The following is a 17,661-nucleotide window of genomic DNA, read 5'->3' as shown; positions in this document are numbered from 1 at the left end:
CTTTCCCTTCCTCTGCCAATATTTATCTCAATTTCACCAACATCTCTGCCTTGACCAGGTGACCAGCCAGTAGGTGCTTCCAGTTGAGGAGTCACGATTTACTGGTTGTCAGTAAGATTCACAATAATATATTGGGAACATATTGAATTCCTGTTGTAGGAAAAGTTGAAAAGAGGACTTGGAAGTGGGTTGGTTTCCTACCAGACATTATAAGTTCTCCATTCCCTTTGGCTTTTTTTTTTTTTTTTTTTTTTTATGTGGAGTATTTTGTGGAAGAACTTAAAAGCTACTGAAAATTAATCTTCTGACTAGATATGTGGAAGAGATTAGCGTGAAGGAAGACTTTTTGAACATGTCAGAATCAACCCAAAAACCTAGTGGAAGGATGTTGGGGCAATAGCAAATTGTGAGAAATACTAAAAGTGTCAGCCTTTCTGCTCACCTCTGACATTGCAGATCTTTTCCTCTCAGATGTAGGCAGGCTCTCCTCCAACAGAGGAGGCAGAGGGTGGAGCTCGGCGCCTGTATAAATTATATGTGTCCTTCAGGTTATTTCAGCAGCAGCAGCACAACAAGCTGCCAGCGTGTTTGTCAGCTGACAGATCTGTTAACCAAATTGGGGTTTCGGTCGCTGCCGCCATCTTCCGTGCCATGGGGAGCCCACCAGCCAAGGTAAGAGAGTGGCAGCCCCGCGCTTCGCTGTGGCCTGGCACCTCGCTCTTGGGCCTCTCTGCTCCAGCTCTGCCCAGCAAACTCCCTCCTCCGTGCATCTGCTGGGATGCAGAGGCTGCTGTGGTGTGGCAGGGGCATCCTGAGCTTTGCAGACTCGCCGCTCTCCTCTTTTACTTCACAGTAACTGATATGTAAGCGAGCTTCAGTGAAAACACAGAGCAAATGGGGTGCTTTGCTTTTTACCATTGGTGTACGTGCCGGAGTGAAGTCCGTGAAGGAAGAGGAAGCTGCTCTTGAAGAGTTTACCTCCCGTAAAATGAAAGTGCTTTAGCCCTCCTGCGTGCTTTTCTTTGGATAGCACATGTTCATTGCTTGCCCCAGCTGAAATAAACCAACAGCTTTATCTAGCAACAAAGCATAATCTATATTACTTTAGCTGCAGGGGAGACATCTAATGACCTGTTTGACCTGTTTAGATCTAGCTATTTTTAACGTAATGTTTACAGCCTTTGCAATTCTACGTATTTCATGTCTGGACTTGAGTTTTTGAATATTAAGTTCCATTCAGAGATTTTAACTGGTGGGTTTTATACAAATCAACAGAACTATTAGCTGAAAATTCTTTTCTCATGTGTATCTTAAAAAAATAATGAACATGGTGTCTGAATGCAAGGCACGAATTATTTACAGATAATCATTCTTTATGTATCAAACCCTTCGTCAAATTTTGCAACAAATAAAAGAAATACGAGCATTCATGGGCTTAGAATATAGTGAGAAACAATGTTACATGCTACTGCCTATAGACATCATCAATTGTGCCATGGTATTATTTGCAGGCAAAGTTAAAGATTAGAAAAATATCAGTAGCTTGAACGGATGGCTCAAGGGATAGATTAAAAATATTCAAACATTCAGGCAAAGGATTGTAAATGCCATGTACATTCTGGAAAAAATTTTTATCTAGTCCATCTACCAGTTAGATCCAGACATATCTCTCTATTGTAGCCATGAATATTATCTATGGGTTTTAAAGATCAATGTTGTATCTAGTAAGACAGTTCTGGAGCTGATAGATGGGTAGGTAGCTCAGGTATAACTTTATCTAGAAAGTTTCAATAACAAAGTTCTTGCATTTCATCCCAATGCTGCAACTGCTGTTCCATGAGTACAGACAGACTCCTGGTTAATAGGCACCACTGCCAAAAGGTTTGAGTGCAAGTGTAATTTCAGGTCAGAAAGCTTCTCTTCCCAAGGAAAGAGATTAATTCAGTACTTCAGGTAGCTCTGCTGTTGTGTCAGGTAAGCATGTGTTTCAGTGTGTATAAGCTGGTAAATAGATATGGAAATAAGAACAGAGTGGTTTTGTGGTTTTTTTTCTTTTACATTAAAACTCCCAGATATTTAGAAATGTGTGGATACTTACTTCAAACTATCTAGGAAGATCTCCTAATCTCCCAGTTAGTTTTTTGCACTTTAAGAGAGCTACCAAATTGACACAGAAGTGATTGTCAGTATTAATTTACAACTTCTCGTATTTGTAACAATGTCTTTTCTTCTGCTCAGACAAGAATAATCCCTCCTTAGAAGTTTTATTTTGTGGCATATGGAATAATTTTCATCTGACAAAATGCTCAGAAATTTTGTCAATACAAAGACCCCAGGGACCCACTCATATGTGTAAGGAGGTGACTGATAGATATGAACAGGAGATACATCCCAAATCCACAATGATTCATGAAGTAATCCATCAGTGATTACATGAAATTACAGTATATGTTTGTAAGGTGAATTAGATTTCCTCACTAATTGTTCAACTTCCAATGATAAAATTTGGGACAACTGTGATGCCCAAGCAAAATGAGACTCTCATAGTTTTGTATATTTCTTCAGTCAGTCACTTTTTCCACTAGAACTTTTCATCCCTTTAATTTTAATGAAAGTAGGCAGCTGGTTGGAAAGATAAATTTCTAGCAGTGTTCTCACTGATGGAAGGGCTAATAGCCCATACTAGATGTTAGAGGATCTAGTGGAAGAGAGTGCTTTAGAAGCAGGCTGGTAATTAAGCTTTCTTATTGTTTATACATTTATAGATTTAATTTCAATTTGGTAAATTGCCAAATTGTAGTTGGGCCAAATCCTCAGTATATAACATAAAATAATGGTATAAATATGCCAAATAATTACATTTGGTGTGAGATCTTGTAGGCAAGATATTGTACAGCTTCTAGTACACTACTGGAGAAAGAAGTAATCTATGAAAGAAGGTAATTATTAATGTCTGAAACATATGTATAAAGCTGAGTGACAAATACTACAGCTATTTTCAAAATGTCAGAAGACAGCAAAATCCTCATCTAAAGCTTAATATAATTTGGCGTTATCCCGTGGTGATAACTCTGCTCAGAGAGCTGCCTAAGCTTGGTGCAGGGAGAATGAAACACTGACATATTCCAATCAGTCTTCCAACATGTACAAACCAAGGACTTTAAAAAAAAGAAAAAGAGAACGGGGAGTTATGGGATGAGGTTCCCAGACTGCAGAAACTTCCCCAGAATACTGACTTTCTACTTAAGGTAGCCATGAGATGATCTTCTAGTAGCAGCATGGAGGGGCAATAAAGACTGAAATCAAACATATGAGGTCTTGGTAGGTTTTTCTTCTTTTACTGCCATCCACAGATTGTTTTTGTAGGCTCCTCAATATTTATGAGTTTTGAGAAGATTTCATATGCTCAAGGTTGTCTTTTTGGAATGAAACCTTAAGTGACTAACTACCTGTAAATGAAAGATTTATGTGTCCTTCCAAAGCTGATCAACATTCCTATGGAAGGAAGTCGGTGAGAATGTATTATTACAATCAAGGAGATGGTGGTAACAGATGTGAATTTTCAGTCTGCTAAGGTTTGATACAGCTGTGGCAATTCTGACATGCTAGTTTTATCTCCTGATTACTGACTCTTCTGTATTTTAAACAGAAATAACTCTCTCAAAGCTTGGTTCGAGAGTACAGAAATCTAGTTTAATGCTAAATACTGTCAAGTGAAAAGTAATTTGAAAAGAAATTTGTTGGTTTCTTTTTTTTTTTTTTTCCCCAAGTTTTAGCCTTCCCTTTGGTACTCTGGAGATATTACAGTTTATTGGCCTGGAATGTTATTGCTTAGGATGCAGCAATACACAGGTAGCTGAATCCTGCATTCTGTTGTGTACCTCAGTGTCACACTAGTAATTTCCCAGCAAAAATAGAATGATGTGCTTCTGTGAAAGCTGCCTTTGACTCTGGATATTTACAGAGGGGTTTTGTTACTCTCTGCATGCCTGTGCAAGAAACCATGTTTCTCCCAAGGAAGTGAACTAAAACCAGCAAGGCCAATACAGCTGCAAGTCTGCCAAAGGCTGTCTGGGTAGGGTGTCTGCACTCATCAAGTTGCATTAATTGTGAAGTTACATGTTGCTTTTCATGTTATGAAAATAGCAAATGGTACCTCTAACTGTAATTATTTTTCATAGAAGAATATTTTGGCGTACCAGCACTTTCAGGCAAAGATGTTATTTTAGACCATCCAAATCAGACCTTAGGAGTGTGCTCTGGACTGTTGTTGAAGAAAATTAGCTCTGCCTTTAGCTGATGAAAAAAGGAATTAGCCCATTCTGAATGGTTATCACAGGTTGGAGTAACTGCAGTCTTGGGAGAGGGATTGTTTCTGGCTTCCTTGTGGGATTTACAGAGCCCTCAGGGTTTATTATGGCCACACTTTCTCATCTGAATCTGTTTACCTTTTATCCTGCAATAACACCAGGACTAAGCTGCACCGAATCAGGAGGAGTGAAAAGTCACCTTTGATGTTTCCATTGTTTGGCAAATGTTGACATGTTTAAGAAAGTGATTGCTGTTGGAAGGAGAAGGGAGGAGGAGTGAGGCACTCTGGCTGTAGTGGCAGAGGATGAAGACATGACATCTGTCACATCTGAGAGTACTCTGAAGATGGCCTGCAGATGCACCATTTTTATAAGTAGTTAGGAAATTTTCATCACGAAAAATTTTAAAGCAAATTTTATGCCAACGTGTTTCTTCAGTGCAGGCAGATTCCATGAATGGCTTGGGCTTCTGTTGAGCAAGGGAGAAGTTGATTACAAAATGACTAAGAATTAACATATTAATTAAAACTAGTCACCTCTGTAATTGTCTACATAATCCAATAATTCACGTAAATGAAAACCACTAAGAGTGCTAAGTGAGTGTTCCAGCTGGTAGTTCTATGATAAATAGCTATTTGCACAGGAAAATTGAAGTCAAGTTCTTTCAGTGGGCCACTGGAATAATATGGAGGTGTCCCAATTAGAACTTCTAATGTCCACAATGCATTAAACTAAGGAAGTTTTAAATATGTCAGTTTTAGATTTGGAGGAAAACATACTAGAAGTTCTTGTCACACAAAACCAAATTTGCTTTGTATTTTTATACAAGCCAAGAGACAGACTAAAGTGATTTTATAGGTTTAACAAGGGTTTTTCTGGTCAGGGCAGCTCTTAAATGTAAATCTGAATTTAAAAAGTATGCAACTTGTAAGTAACATAATAAAATTTAATATTAAGCCTTTATTTCAACATGCTAATTCACAGTTCAGATGATACCCATCTTATGTAACGTAGTTTACCTCTAAACAAGCCTGAATGAAACTGAATGCAGGCTACTCTCATCTCTAATGAACATGTCCAATAGTCTCCACCTCATTTTAAAAGAATTTCAGATCAACTGTCGTGAGCGACTCTTTCTGTAGAGAGGTTCCTCCTTCCCCAACAGTTTGTATCTACAGAGTTAATGATTTCCTTGTCAGGAAAATTAGTCATGGTGCTAACTTTCAAAATAAAATTGTCAAATTATTTAGTGACAGTGCAATGAGATTCCCTGTTTAGGCAAATAAAGATATTATTTCAGTTGGTAGCATAAGCTTTAAGTTTTAATTAATTAGTTGTAGTGGGACTGTAATAACTGCATGTTATTATTACTTAATATTGCTGACAAACCATGCTAGTATGGCATGCAAAAAAAAAACCCCAAAAATTTAACCTAACAGAAAATTAAAAGGAACTTTAAATGTATCAATTTGAAAAAAAGATGTATTTTCCATGCTTCTGTTATTAAGATTGTTACACTTATATATGTGTTCATTCATGCTTACCAGAACATCTTGTGAAAATGGTAAGTATTTCCGAATAGCTTAGCCTGGAAAGCTTTAACTGTTAAGAGTTAGGAACAAGTAACTTGAAATAGTGTTAAAATGACAGCCTGCCTGTGATAGAAATAAATCTCATGTCTGGAAGGGAAGTGCTTTCATTCCCATTAGGTATTTTCAGGATGCATAATGATATGGAATTCTGTGATATCATACCTGCAAAGAAGAGCAGTTTTTATTTAGTCTGAAGGGTCTCTGCTGGGCCTGTGGTCTGTTCCATCAAGGTCAGCAGAGCCATTTGTTGAGCTTGCCCTACTTACAAGCATCACAGAAATTTAATCTTAGTTCAGATACAAGAAATTTAATCTTAGTTCAGAAGTCTATTGTGCATTTTGGTGCATACCCTGTCCTGGCCTAGGTAGGTCAGCTGTGCCATGACCTGGGCAGGCGGCTGCAATTCCTAATATCCCCTTCCGAAGGCCCCATTCTGACCTACGGGTGGCACGGGACCCTTGGGGTGTTGGCAGTACAACCATCACTGGCCATACATGAATCAGATTACCTGAAAACAAATGCCTCTGGGGTGACAAAGAAAGCTTTCCATACCATTGTCTGAGCCCGTGGTTTCTCTCTGAGTCTTCATTTACTCAAGCTCCTTAACAAATAGCCCAGTGTGCCACTGTGTTTTCATCTCATTGTGGTGTATTTCCATGTGAGGGTGGTCACGTCACTTCAAACAGACATAGGCAGACTGTCCCCGGTACTGTTCAAAATACATCTTGTTTTTGTATTCTGAGCTGATCAAATTATTGCATTTGTTTTCTCTGCAGATGAAGTTTTGCCCCATCCACATGCTTTCTGTAAGAATCATACAAGCTAAGAACATCAAGTCAAGAGACCTGTGTGAGTTGTGGTTTTATTGTTTTTAGTCACCTCCAGAGTTTACACAGTGAGCAATATTCTTAAGTTCTGAAGGTATGCAAGCAACGTACGTAAAGCACAGCAGTAGTAATACTAATGCCAGGGCTATAATTAGATCAAATGTCTCAGGTATCATTAGATTGGAGTACATCTCTAGTGGCATTTCAGGGAACTGGTAAAAAACAAGACACCCAGATTAATTTTCTGGGCCAAGAAGGGAAGGTAGACTTCATTAGGACACCGCAATCTATGAATCTGCTTGGGCAGGAATTTTGCCACACAGGCTGTGAATTTAGGGACCTTTTGTTGAAATGTACCAATTATACACAATAATCAAAGGTAAATTAGAGAATTTCAAACCTTCTAAAATACCTTATCTTTTAATGTGTTTGCTGACCAGTCACAATAAATTATATTGATAGTTTTGGTTAAGGAGGACCTCTGCAGATCCAATTCTAAGCCCATGATGAGCCTGCAGGCAAAACAGACTTTTCTGTGTACTTTTATGTCCAAGTGTCTTTAACTCATTATCTCCCCTTCACAGCTCCTTCTCCTTCTCCAGGTGTGCTGTGGACACCTGCCATTTTTGCAGAGGTCTCCAATGAGTTCCTCAGTTAGGACAGAGGCATTGAGCTGCTTTGTGTCAGTTTTGAAACTTCTGGCCTGTGTACTCCTCTAGTGACAAATTACTCACTCAGAAAAAAAAAAAAAAAAAAGCATCACTTTGCAATGATTTACTTGAGTTACAGCTGAGACCATCTGTGCCTTGCCATGCAGGGCTGAGCCTGGATGTGAGAGAGACCAGAGGGAGTGAATCCCCTGTCAGCTGAGTAACTGTCTGCCAAAGGCTTCCTGTGCTCCAGAGGCAAATGCCACATAGCATCATCCAGAAGTGGACACTAGAAAAGAGTTAGTGTGACAAGGCCTGTATTTCTGAGTTTCAATTATCTCTTCTATCTACTCTATTGAAGGGACAGTTCCACTCTCGTGCCAAAACCTTGCGGGGCAATGTTATTCACTGCTTGATACCAGTCTGAAGTATTTAGGCATCTCGGGCTGCAGTAGAAATCTTCCATCAAGTCCTGACTCCAGCTCTGAAAGACATCACCCTGGAGATTTCCTTTCACACCGTTGCCAAGCTTCACAAAGTAAATGTGCTTCCCCACCCTGGCTCTCCCCAAAGGATGGCTGCTTGAGGCACTGACTGCACTAACCATAAGGAATAGATATAGGATGGAAGTGAAATGAAGATTTCCAACTTGCTTGTGTCCTCCAGCACTTGGGCCCATGCTGGCCTTGAGCTGCAACAGATCATCTTGCCTGGTGCCTAACACCTCTAGACAGCCATTATGTCCCCTTCGCATGCTTGTGTGACTCAACTGACCAAACCAGACTCTGATCTCTGCTGTAATATGCGTTCTCCTTTCCTGTAATCATCCTAACAGCCCTTTGTGGAACCAGCTGTAGTTTCAGTTTAACTTTTTAACATCATTGGCTGGAATTGTAAGAACTAAGCCTGAGGAATGGTCAATGGGCATAGTCCACTGTCCTCTTCTCTTCCCATGGGAAACGTGGCTCTTAGTGTACTTTGTGTGTGCATGTGTACATTTGCAGTTTGTAGTTACTCAGGAAATAGATGGTTTTCCTTGGTTGTTTCCAAAGGGTGATCTAATTACTAATTAAAAAAAAAAAAGTAGTAATATTTATTAATCTGCAGGATTACGGCCTAGCCCTACTGTTCCTCTATAACATTGGTATCAGGTTTTTAATTTTTCTCTGCTGCAGTGACTGCATCAGACTGCTATGTACGCTTGTGGCTGCCGTCTGCTTCACCTGGGAAGCTTCAGACCAAAACCATCAAGAATTCTGACAACCCTGTCTGGAATGAGACTTTCTACTTTAGGATCCAGAGAGAAGTTGAGGTAGTAAAAAAACAGAATTTTCACTAATTTGAATAGCTGGGAATCCTCAGTAGACACCATGTTGATCAACTGTGCTAAATAACTTAAGAAAATGCTTGCTCAACAGACTGGTTTGCACAGAACAGTAGACATAAGAAGTAGTACTTTTCTCAGCTGTTTACAGACATTGGTGATGTAAATGCCTGTATCTAAGCTAGTCCGGACTCCTTTTGTTGTTACCTGCGTGAAATAAGCACTATTGTAGTATGCTTCTGTACTATGGCATGGCTAACTTTGAAAGAGCTTTCCCTGCACTGGTTCTAAGGGAAGAGTAGAGAAGTTGCTGTGGTGTAGACAATAAATTTAATCCTCCCCTAAATTGTGGAATTTGGAGAACTTTGGGAATGAAGAAACTAAGTGTGTTCTTTGGGTGGGTTATCAGTGGGGTGCAGAGCACTGGCATCTTTTCTGTCTCAGGAGAGTGGGAACCTCTGTTATAGGTATCTCTTTTCCATTTCACAAGTTTCCTAAGACTGGGTATAATAATGTTCTACGTTAGAAGACTACCAAAGGAAAGAACATGCTTTTTTATTCTTACTGCTCTGCTAGTGAAACAGTTGCAAAAATCTATAATAATTTTTTTTTTGTTTCTGCCAAACAGAAGCTCAATAAGTGTTCTTATTTTTTCTGCCACCAGAACATTTTAGAATTGGCAGTGTGTGATGAAGATGCACTCACCAAAGATGACGTGCAGTTCACAGTTCTTTTCAATGTTGCTAGAATCAGACCTGGGGAGACAATCCGCGAGACATTTGCTTTGAAATCAGAGGTAAGGGCTGAGAACACAGGGGGAGATTGATAAGACCTCATTGTCCACATTGTCTTCCATGTTAAGTAGGGTTTGGATCTTCAGGAACAGGTAGCCTTATATATCATTATCAATACCTCATCAAAGCAGATATAATTTTGTTGTATTTTTGTGACTTCATGAATCTCTTTTTACAAATTCAGAAAATGAAGCAGCTTCCGTCTCATGCTCTCTGAGGGCAACACATTTTAACAGGAAGCATCTGTAAATAATAATTTTTATCTTTTAGAATTAAAAAAAATACTTTCTTACCTTTCAGTTTTGTCCCACTTTTGCCATGCTTGGGGGAAATTTCCTCATAAATAGCAACTTATTTATTAAAAACATGAAAACAATTCACTCGTCACTTGAATTAAATGGTTTTTTCAGGCCTTTTTTCCCTGTTGGTGTTCATGCTGGGTTTCCTTTTAGTTGATTCAGATTTCTCTAGCCCATAGTAAAGGAATGTCTGTCCTGCTAACATCTTTGGTATTTTATTAAGGAGCCCATGAAAGAGAGTTGCCCAGTAAACAAAGCTGGGATAGGTCTGTGACAACTCCTGGGCTTGTCTGAGCTGTTGCTGAGGTGTTGCTACACACTTATTACAGGAGGGAGACAGTCCATAAAAACAGCTACTTCCCACATGTTGAAAGCTGTTAACATGGATTTTCCTTGTGACCCTGCTGGCTGGTGCTGTGCACTTCTCAGCCAGTGGGTGAGTCACTGGGAAATACAATGATTCAATAACCACTTCAGTCACTTGCCTAATTCATCTCTTCTAGGTTCAGTTCAAGTGTTCTTTAAATGGTTTGTATGTGAAAATCTCTCTGGTCTTAGTGACATTTGTTGCTGGGCTTCGATGCCTTTCCCTTATGCACATTATCTTGCAGAGGAGCCATTATGTTTCCTTTTCAGTCAAGCTCTCACTCTCAATCAGAGAGGGAAATATGTCTAATTCTACATATCACACAATGGGAGGTTATTAATCTTATGTGCCTTACACAAGTCTGTGGTTTCTGTTGCAATTTTAGCTTTGGAAAGACACAAACCCAAGCTTTTTTGGTATCATTTGCAGAAGAGATGCCAGGCCTTGAAGTGCTTTTTAGGTGTGTCTGTGCTGCCAAATTCTTGCAGCCTTCAATAATCTATATTTATTTTACCCATTTCTTTTTAGACAGAGAGTTGCTCTAAGAAATGGGAAAGTTTGGAAGTGGAATTCTGGATGGAAAGAGTGTGAGTAAAATTCCAAAGCTAAAAGGTATAGATCTGCCAGGGAGTAACAATACCTCTGAGGATGAGAAACTTCTTCCAGCTCTTTCTCCCAGCAGCGGACCTAAATTACAGTTTCAATTTTTTTTTTTTTTACCTTAACTTCCCTAGCTAATTCCACCTTTCAGTATATTTCATACAAATCTTAAACTTCCGTTGAACCTGTATATCTAGATCCTGGAAATGTAATAAAATTGTCACAATGTGATAACTTTTATACAAGATGCATGTGCAGCTTAATGGGAGTGCTCTTCAAATTGTTTATAGTAGTTGAACAATGCCTAGAACAGTATGGAATTTTTCAGAGATCGTAAAACTTGTCTTGTATTATTATAACAATGTATACTTGGAGTTATGTAGACGGTACTAGAAAAGTCACCCATTAAGCAATAGCTTAGTTAAACTGAAAAAACATACAATCAACAAATAATGAAAATAAGATGAAAATAAGACCATCCCCCTCAAAGTGGTAATCAGCATTGTCTGCAAAAGAACAAGTCCCATGAGATAAACTTTATCTGTCTTTTAAATCCTATCACAGACTTGGTTGAAGAGAACCCCCTAAACTACACATTCTGGAATATTTGAATTTAGCATTAGTAGTCCAGTGAAAACTGGCTAACTTGTGTGATCAGGAGAAGGAAGTGTAAGTAAGCCAAGTAAGACTTCTTATTCTTAAACATGAGGAAACTGTAGAAGAAAAAAATAATTTGTGTGCTTAGTTAATTTCCCCCACAGTGAAGAATGTAAAGAAAATGTATTTAATTTACCTGTGAGAGGTACCTTAAGAGATGGTATCACATATGACGATGGTAATCATCTCCTGCAACTGTGGAAGCAGTCACAATCAGATATAAAAAAGGTCACAATGAGAAGCAGTGCTTGGGAACTGGATTCAGACTAGAAATAAGAGGAGCACCTTTCACCATTCAAGTTATATGGCATTTGGGCGATGACCATCCTTAGAAGTCAAACCTAGTTATTTAAATACATTTTACAGCTGAAATAGAAAATGGAAATGGTGTTTGGTAAAATACCCTGGACATAGAAAGATTATGTTCTACATAATCTCAATGGCCCTTTCAGATATATGAAAGCATTTATGAATGTGTTTAACGTAGAGGTGTTGGAATCTTTGCCTTAGTGAAAGATGCTGTTAGTAGACTCTACAGATTACTCATGTAACTAAATAACCACATCCATTCAGTGACAGACCAAGGTCTTACAAGGTAAAATATCTGGGACAAAGACTTTTCATTGCTTACCTCTGTGTTTTGCAGTCATACATATAGCACAGTGGGAGCTAATTCTTATTTGCCATTCATTTGTGATCAGCCATAAGTTATAATATGAACTAGTCAGAAATGTCTTTCCTAATAAATGTTTGCAGAACACATTAATAGTAGTCTTTGCTTTCCCCAGGTCGTATGGTCATTTGTTAATAGCAGGACTTGATTCCACATATACCAATATGCCTTTGTTCTCCTGTAACTTAGCACATAGTTTTAAGCATTAGTATTTTTATGGGCTTTCCTGTCTTTCTTTTTGTTTGGCTGCTGTATTTTGGTTCACATGCTTAGCATGGGATCATGTATTTTGCCTTTTAGAAAACAAATTGTGATAACTTACCTTTATTCAATTTAAGTGGGAAAGGTCATATAACTGCTATTTAAAAAACTAAACAAAACACACCAAAATCCAGCTATTCACACAGCTTTTTTTGTTTGCTACTTGTTTTTGTCTTTTCAGTCCTGGCCCTCCAGAGCATCTCATTACCAATGATGTCCTAGTGGTAAGGTTCACATGAGAATTTATCTTGGAGTGACATCTGCTTCATTTTGATCCTCTCCTCTTCCCCCATTTCATAGAAAGAGCACAACCTACCATGATAGATAAAAGCATGGTGTGCATTTTAAAGTCAGAGATATGAGAGACAGTGCCCTTGTGTTACAGCTCAATTGCTGCCCTCTCCATAAAAAAACCAGCAGCTGTGAGTCCTTGAAGTCCTCAGCTATTACAGATGTCAAGATGTTGCCAAGCTCTGGTTTGTTACTCTTGCAGAATCCCATATTTATTGGTGTTCAAAGTGAAAACTGATTGTGTTTCTCGTAACACAGCATGGCACTTGGCAGGAAAAACAAAGGTTATAAAAGGTCTGTAGAAGACAATAGTAGATGTTCAGTGTGCTTATGACTGGAAGGGTATCTAATGTAACAGCTTTTTGGGAAATTAGTTTTTTAATAAAGAGTTATTTTAATTGTTGAAACATAGAGCCCTGTTTTGGTGTTAGTCAGCATGTGGTACATTACCTGTCTCCTTGGGCTGGCCCAGCAGCTAAGGAGCACCAAGTACTTCATGCCAACTCCTCCAAGCCTGTGCATGGTTCCCAGATGCTAGACCTTGATACCCCTGAGGCAAAGTAACACATATTCTATTCTTTCCCCCTCATTTTCTGTGTGAGGCATAAGAGTTGCAATGACTGGCATGCATTGTTCCTGAAATGACTTGGAAAACTCTCCTGGCATGAGTTATTAAAGGTGAACTGGAGTGACTCAGGTGGAGGGTAGAATGGAATAAATCCATGATTTCCCTACATCAGGGCCAATAAGAAGATGCTTTGTAGGCTAATCACTGCCACAATACACAGAAACTCATCATCAGGTATTTCCCCCCACCCTTCCTAAATAATTATTAGATATATATGTTTGGGCACGAGTGTGTTATACGGAGTTTCCTGATTTTGGGATAATTCGAATGTGTTAACAACCTCTGACAATGCACCACTGTATTGACACTCTGAAGCAGTGCAACTTGGGCTACTATCCTGGAATAATGAGCTCCGAATTTTCTCTTGGATCACTCCCAGCACTGAGACCAGTTCAGTTGGTTCAGTGTTATAGGTGGTGGTTGTCTGCATGATGTTTCATTATTTGCAGCAGATGTGCTATTTGCTTTCTTCACCCTTTTCCATTTCTGCCTTTTACAGTCCCGTGAGGTTTGCTGCTTGGAAGTGCATGTGGACATTAATGAAAGCAGGAAATACTTGAAAGGTATGGCAATTTCTCTGTGAACTGAGGATGTGACCAAACCAACCCTATTGTAGTCATTCAGACCCAGATAGAGGCATTTTAGAGTACAGAGACAATCAAGAATGTTCTAAATTATATATAGGTAGTGATATGTGATCTAAATAATAAAATGGAATGCATTGAAATGCCCTGAACTGGTCTCTGTGTCTTTTCCTTGGAGCTATCACGTTTGGACACAGTAGACTTTGCTGGTGGAAGTAAGAGAGGATGCTGACTCTGGGAGCACTCCAAGCTGTGGGGGTAAAGGCAGGAGTACCAGGTCCTGTGCTGTAGGAGACTTGCTGGTGGGGTAGTATACAGAGGAGCTACCACAGAAAATCACTCCATCAAAAAGTTTGCCAGCTTTGCTAGCTCTTTTGCCTGAACAGCAGTATTATTCTCTAAATAAACCTGTTTTTACTAGAGGGTAAAAATCTCGTGCTTACGGTGCCCGCGTCTCATGAGAGAACACAGAAGACGACAGAGGACACTGATACTTTCTACTTCCACTGCGTGAAGGCTTGGGAGCCAGTTCTAAAAGTCAGGCTGCAGGTAACGGGCACTACACAGTGCTGCTGTTCATACTGCTTGCTGACTTCTGGTGTGACCAAAACAGCAAAGAACTGCACTGTTTCTGCTCTGTGGATACAACCCATGCTTTTTGTTTTGTATAGAAAGTTTCTGATAAGGAAGATGACAACAGCAATTTAAGTGACACCTTAACGATACCACTGAAATTTCTCCCTGTTGGACATAAAGTGAAAGTAACCCTTCCCGTAAGACATGTAAGTGTTTCATAATTTGTGTCTGGAAAGAAGAGTACAATAACCCTCACTATTTAACACATTAATATTAAAAAAAACCAAAAAAACAAACAAACCCAAAGCAACAACCAAAAAGTATGCAGGGTGGCAGTGGTGGGACTTTTAAGGAGGCACTGAAAATCTGGATTCAAAACTCCTCTTTTTCTCTTCACTTCATGTTCCTTCTCTTATCTCTTTGTTTACAGAATGTGCCACTACAGTTGTACCTCCAACTAAATGCTTGGTAAGAGGATTGGTTTATTTTTTTTCTCTAAAGGTTTTATTGCTCTTTGAACTGTGAAATCTAGAACAGAGTATCCTTTATTTAGATATAAGGAATGCACAAGACTAGGGGCAAAATGTAACAATATTTAAGTCATCATTAAAGAGTCACCACAACGGTTCAAAGCTAAATGTCCTTGGGGCAAAGGAGTCCCACCAAGATGCAAAAAAATTATGTGAGTTTTAAATGGTGAGGGACTTAGTCACTGAGTGAGTGTCCTTTGCATCAAAGAATCAAAGACTAAGACTGGAGGCTTCTTCAAAAAGGGCACAGGAAGAAGGCAGAGGGAAAAGAGAATTTTGAAATAATGAAACATCAGAGTCCATACATTACCCAAACAACACATGTTCTTTTAAAAAAAGAGACTTGTGGCTCTGGTGATATCAAGAGAAAGTAGTATAAACAAAGGAAGACAAAATGTTGCACTGTAAAATAATGTGTCAGACAAGAAACAAGCAAAAATTATTTGAATATCTTTTTCATTGTACAGTTTCTTTATAAGTCTGCAGTACAAATGCCCATGAAATGCCCATTATTAGGTTTAAGTCATCCTTTGCTCAGAAATCATATGGAGCAGAAATAGAAAGGATTCAGCTTATAAAGCTACTGAAAGTCACAGAAGCCCTTCTTTGTTTTTCATATTTATTATCCTTAGCTGACAGTAAATCTTACACTGAAACAATAAAGAGACCATTTAGAAGCAAAGAAGTTGATTTCTTTGCAAATGAAATATACATTTCTGTATAAATCTGAAAAAGGAATAGGGATTTTTAATGAATTTGTTAGATTGCAGTTGCTGAAAATAGATCCATATACATTTTAAATACCAATCCTGTGTCTCTGGATTTATTTATTTCAGCACAGAAAAACTAGATGTGCGCTTAGGGTATGATCTGTGTCAAGGAGAGCAAGAGTTCCTGCATAAGAGGAAGAGAGTTGTTGCTGGTGCCTTGAAAAGGGTTCTTCATCTGGAAAGAGATCTACATGGACATGAGGTCTGTGCTTTGGAATCCAACATGGGGTGTGGGTCTACTGAACTAGGGTTGGCACAACTCCCCTTGAAATTTCTAGTAATATTTGCAGGTTGCTAACAAACCCATTGATTTGAATGGCAGCAGAGCAGAAGCTCTCAGTGTGGCATACCTCCTACTCATGTAAAATTTCAACTCAAGTATTCATCCCTCCAATCTTTTCAATGAGCCAAATAACAATGATGTAATAATACCACTCTTCAAACACCGTTTCCAACAGTATGGTGCTGCAAGTCAGCAAGATATGAGGGCATTGTGTTAGATACAGCCTGGTCAGGCAACACATACCAATAGGAAAACAAGAGTATTGGAAATTCACCTCACATAAATACTTACTAAATCAGTGTAATGTCACTTCTTTAGGCTTACTTTTTTTCTTTCTTCATTCTCAGAACACTTCTTACAAAAAGTAAATATCTTTTGTGGTGAAGAAAGAACATTAGAACATTTTATAACAAGCTGAAGTATATTTTGTTGCCAAGATCCAGGGTGACTTTTTAAGGGAAAACTTCTTTTCTTACTGGAATTATATTTGTTAAATGAATGCTGTTCAAAGAATCAGCAGCATTCAAAAGACTTCCTTAATCCATTTTAATTGCATTTATTGCAATATGTTGTTGTTTGTAATAAAATCATGTAATTATCTATTCTTAATCATTGCAATTCCAATTATAGAGAGCAAAGGTAGGAAGGAAGGTTAAAATTGCTGCATATTCAAACTCATCCAAGCATTGGGGTTAAGAGTCTCTGGAGGTTAATTTCAGTAAGGTACTGGTAAAGATTGGCTCAGTGGTGATTTAATTCACTGTCCTCCACTGAATCTGCTGAAGAAATTCTGAGAGCTGTAATTAGACTTTTCCAAGTAGCAAGGGAGTAACTTTCTGAGGATCATCCTTGTGTTTTGGACAGGTCCCAGTAATAGCTGTTATGGCAACAGGCGGAGGTCTCAGAGCGATGTCAGCTATGTTTGGCCACCTCTTAGCTCTTCAGAAGCTAAATCTCTTGGACTGTGTCACCTACCTCACAGGGGCTTCTGGCTCAACATGGTGGGTATAGAAAATGAGATTGGATTTGCAATGACTGTGACTACACAGTGGGAGATGCATCTCTTTCAGACTTACATTGTTAACAAGTGGACATAATTCCCTCATGAAGCTCTTACTGTGGGCTTTCAATTATGACTTCAGTTTAGGCTCACTGATTCTCTTTAATTGATTGAAGTGATTGTGTAAATGTATCAATTTTCCAAAATAATCTAAATAAATGGGTGATTTTCTAACATTTCTGCTCCTTAGGACCCTAGCAGACCTGTATGAGCATGCTGACTGGTCACAGAAGTCTCTGGAGGGGCCACTTAAAGCAGTAAAAGAGCAAGTGACAAAATGCAAATTCAACCTTATGTCTATAGACCATCTGAAATATTATCACAAGGAACTTGCTGAAAGGGCAAAAGCAGGACATGTGCCATCTTTTACAACTCTGTGGTCACTTGTTCAGGAGATGTTTTTACATGAACGGGTAGGTACATGGTCCTGCTACACATTTGGGAAACACCACTTTCTTTAGAGCCTTATTCTTTGAGGACACGATGTAATGTGTGTAACAAATCCAAAGAGACAGAGCCATGCCAATGTCATTTGTAAACTATGACGGAAGATCTTGTAACCAGGATTTTTCAGAGTAGATAATC

The 17,661-nt window shown here is 38.8% G+C and overlaps 1 protein-coding gene across 1 annotated transcript in view; it reads left to right on the top strand.

The window, feature by feature from the left end:
- Positions 1–651: 651 nt before the first annotated feature.
- LOC128789420 (cytosolic phospholipase A2 beta-like) overlaps positions 652–17,661 on the top strand; it is a 29,142-nt gene continuing 12,132 nt past the window's right edge. The window contains exons 1-14 of the mRNA XM_053945400.1: positions 652–672; positions 6,679–6,751; positions 7,741–7,917; positions 8,555–8,691; positions 9,368–9,499; positions 10,692–10,750; positions 12,536–12,578; positions 13,773–13,836; positions 14,279–14,406; positions 14,529–14,639; positions 14,864–14,901; positions 15,800–15,935; positions 16,881–17,017; positions 17,267–17,489. Coding sequence (XP_053801375.1) covers positions 652–672; positions 6,679–6,751; positions 7,741–7,917; positions 8,555–8,691; positions 9,368–9,499; positions 10,692–10,750; positions 12,536–12,578; positions 13,773–13,836; positions 14,279–14,406; positions 14,529–14,639; positions 14,864–14,901; positions 15,800–15,935; positions 16,881–17,017; positions 17,267–17,489 — 1,479 coding nt within the window. The remainder of the gene's footprint in view (positions 673–6,678; positions 6,752–7,740; positions 7,918–8,554; positions 8,692–9,367; positions 9,500–10,691; positions 10,751–12,535; positions 12,579–13,772; positions 13,837–14,278; positions 14,407–14,528; positions 14,640–14,863; positions 14,902–15,799; positions 15,936–16,880; positions 17,018–17,266; positions 17,490–17,661) is intronic.

This window comes from Vidua chalybeata, chromosome 6 (assembly GCF_026979565.1).
Source record: "Vidua chalybeata isolate OUT-0048 chromosome 6, bVidCha1 merged haplotype, whole genome shotgun sequence".
Taxonomy (NCBI): domain Eukaryota; kingdom Metazoa; phylum Chordata; class Aves; order Passeriformes; family Viduidae; genus Vidua; species Vidua chalybeata.
This window is presented reverse-complemented; position numbering and strand designations above follow the sequence as displayed.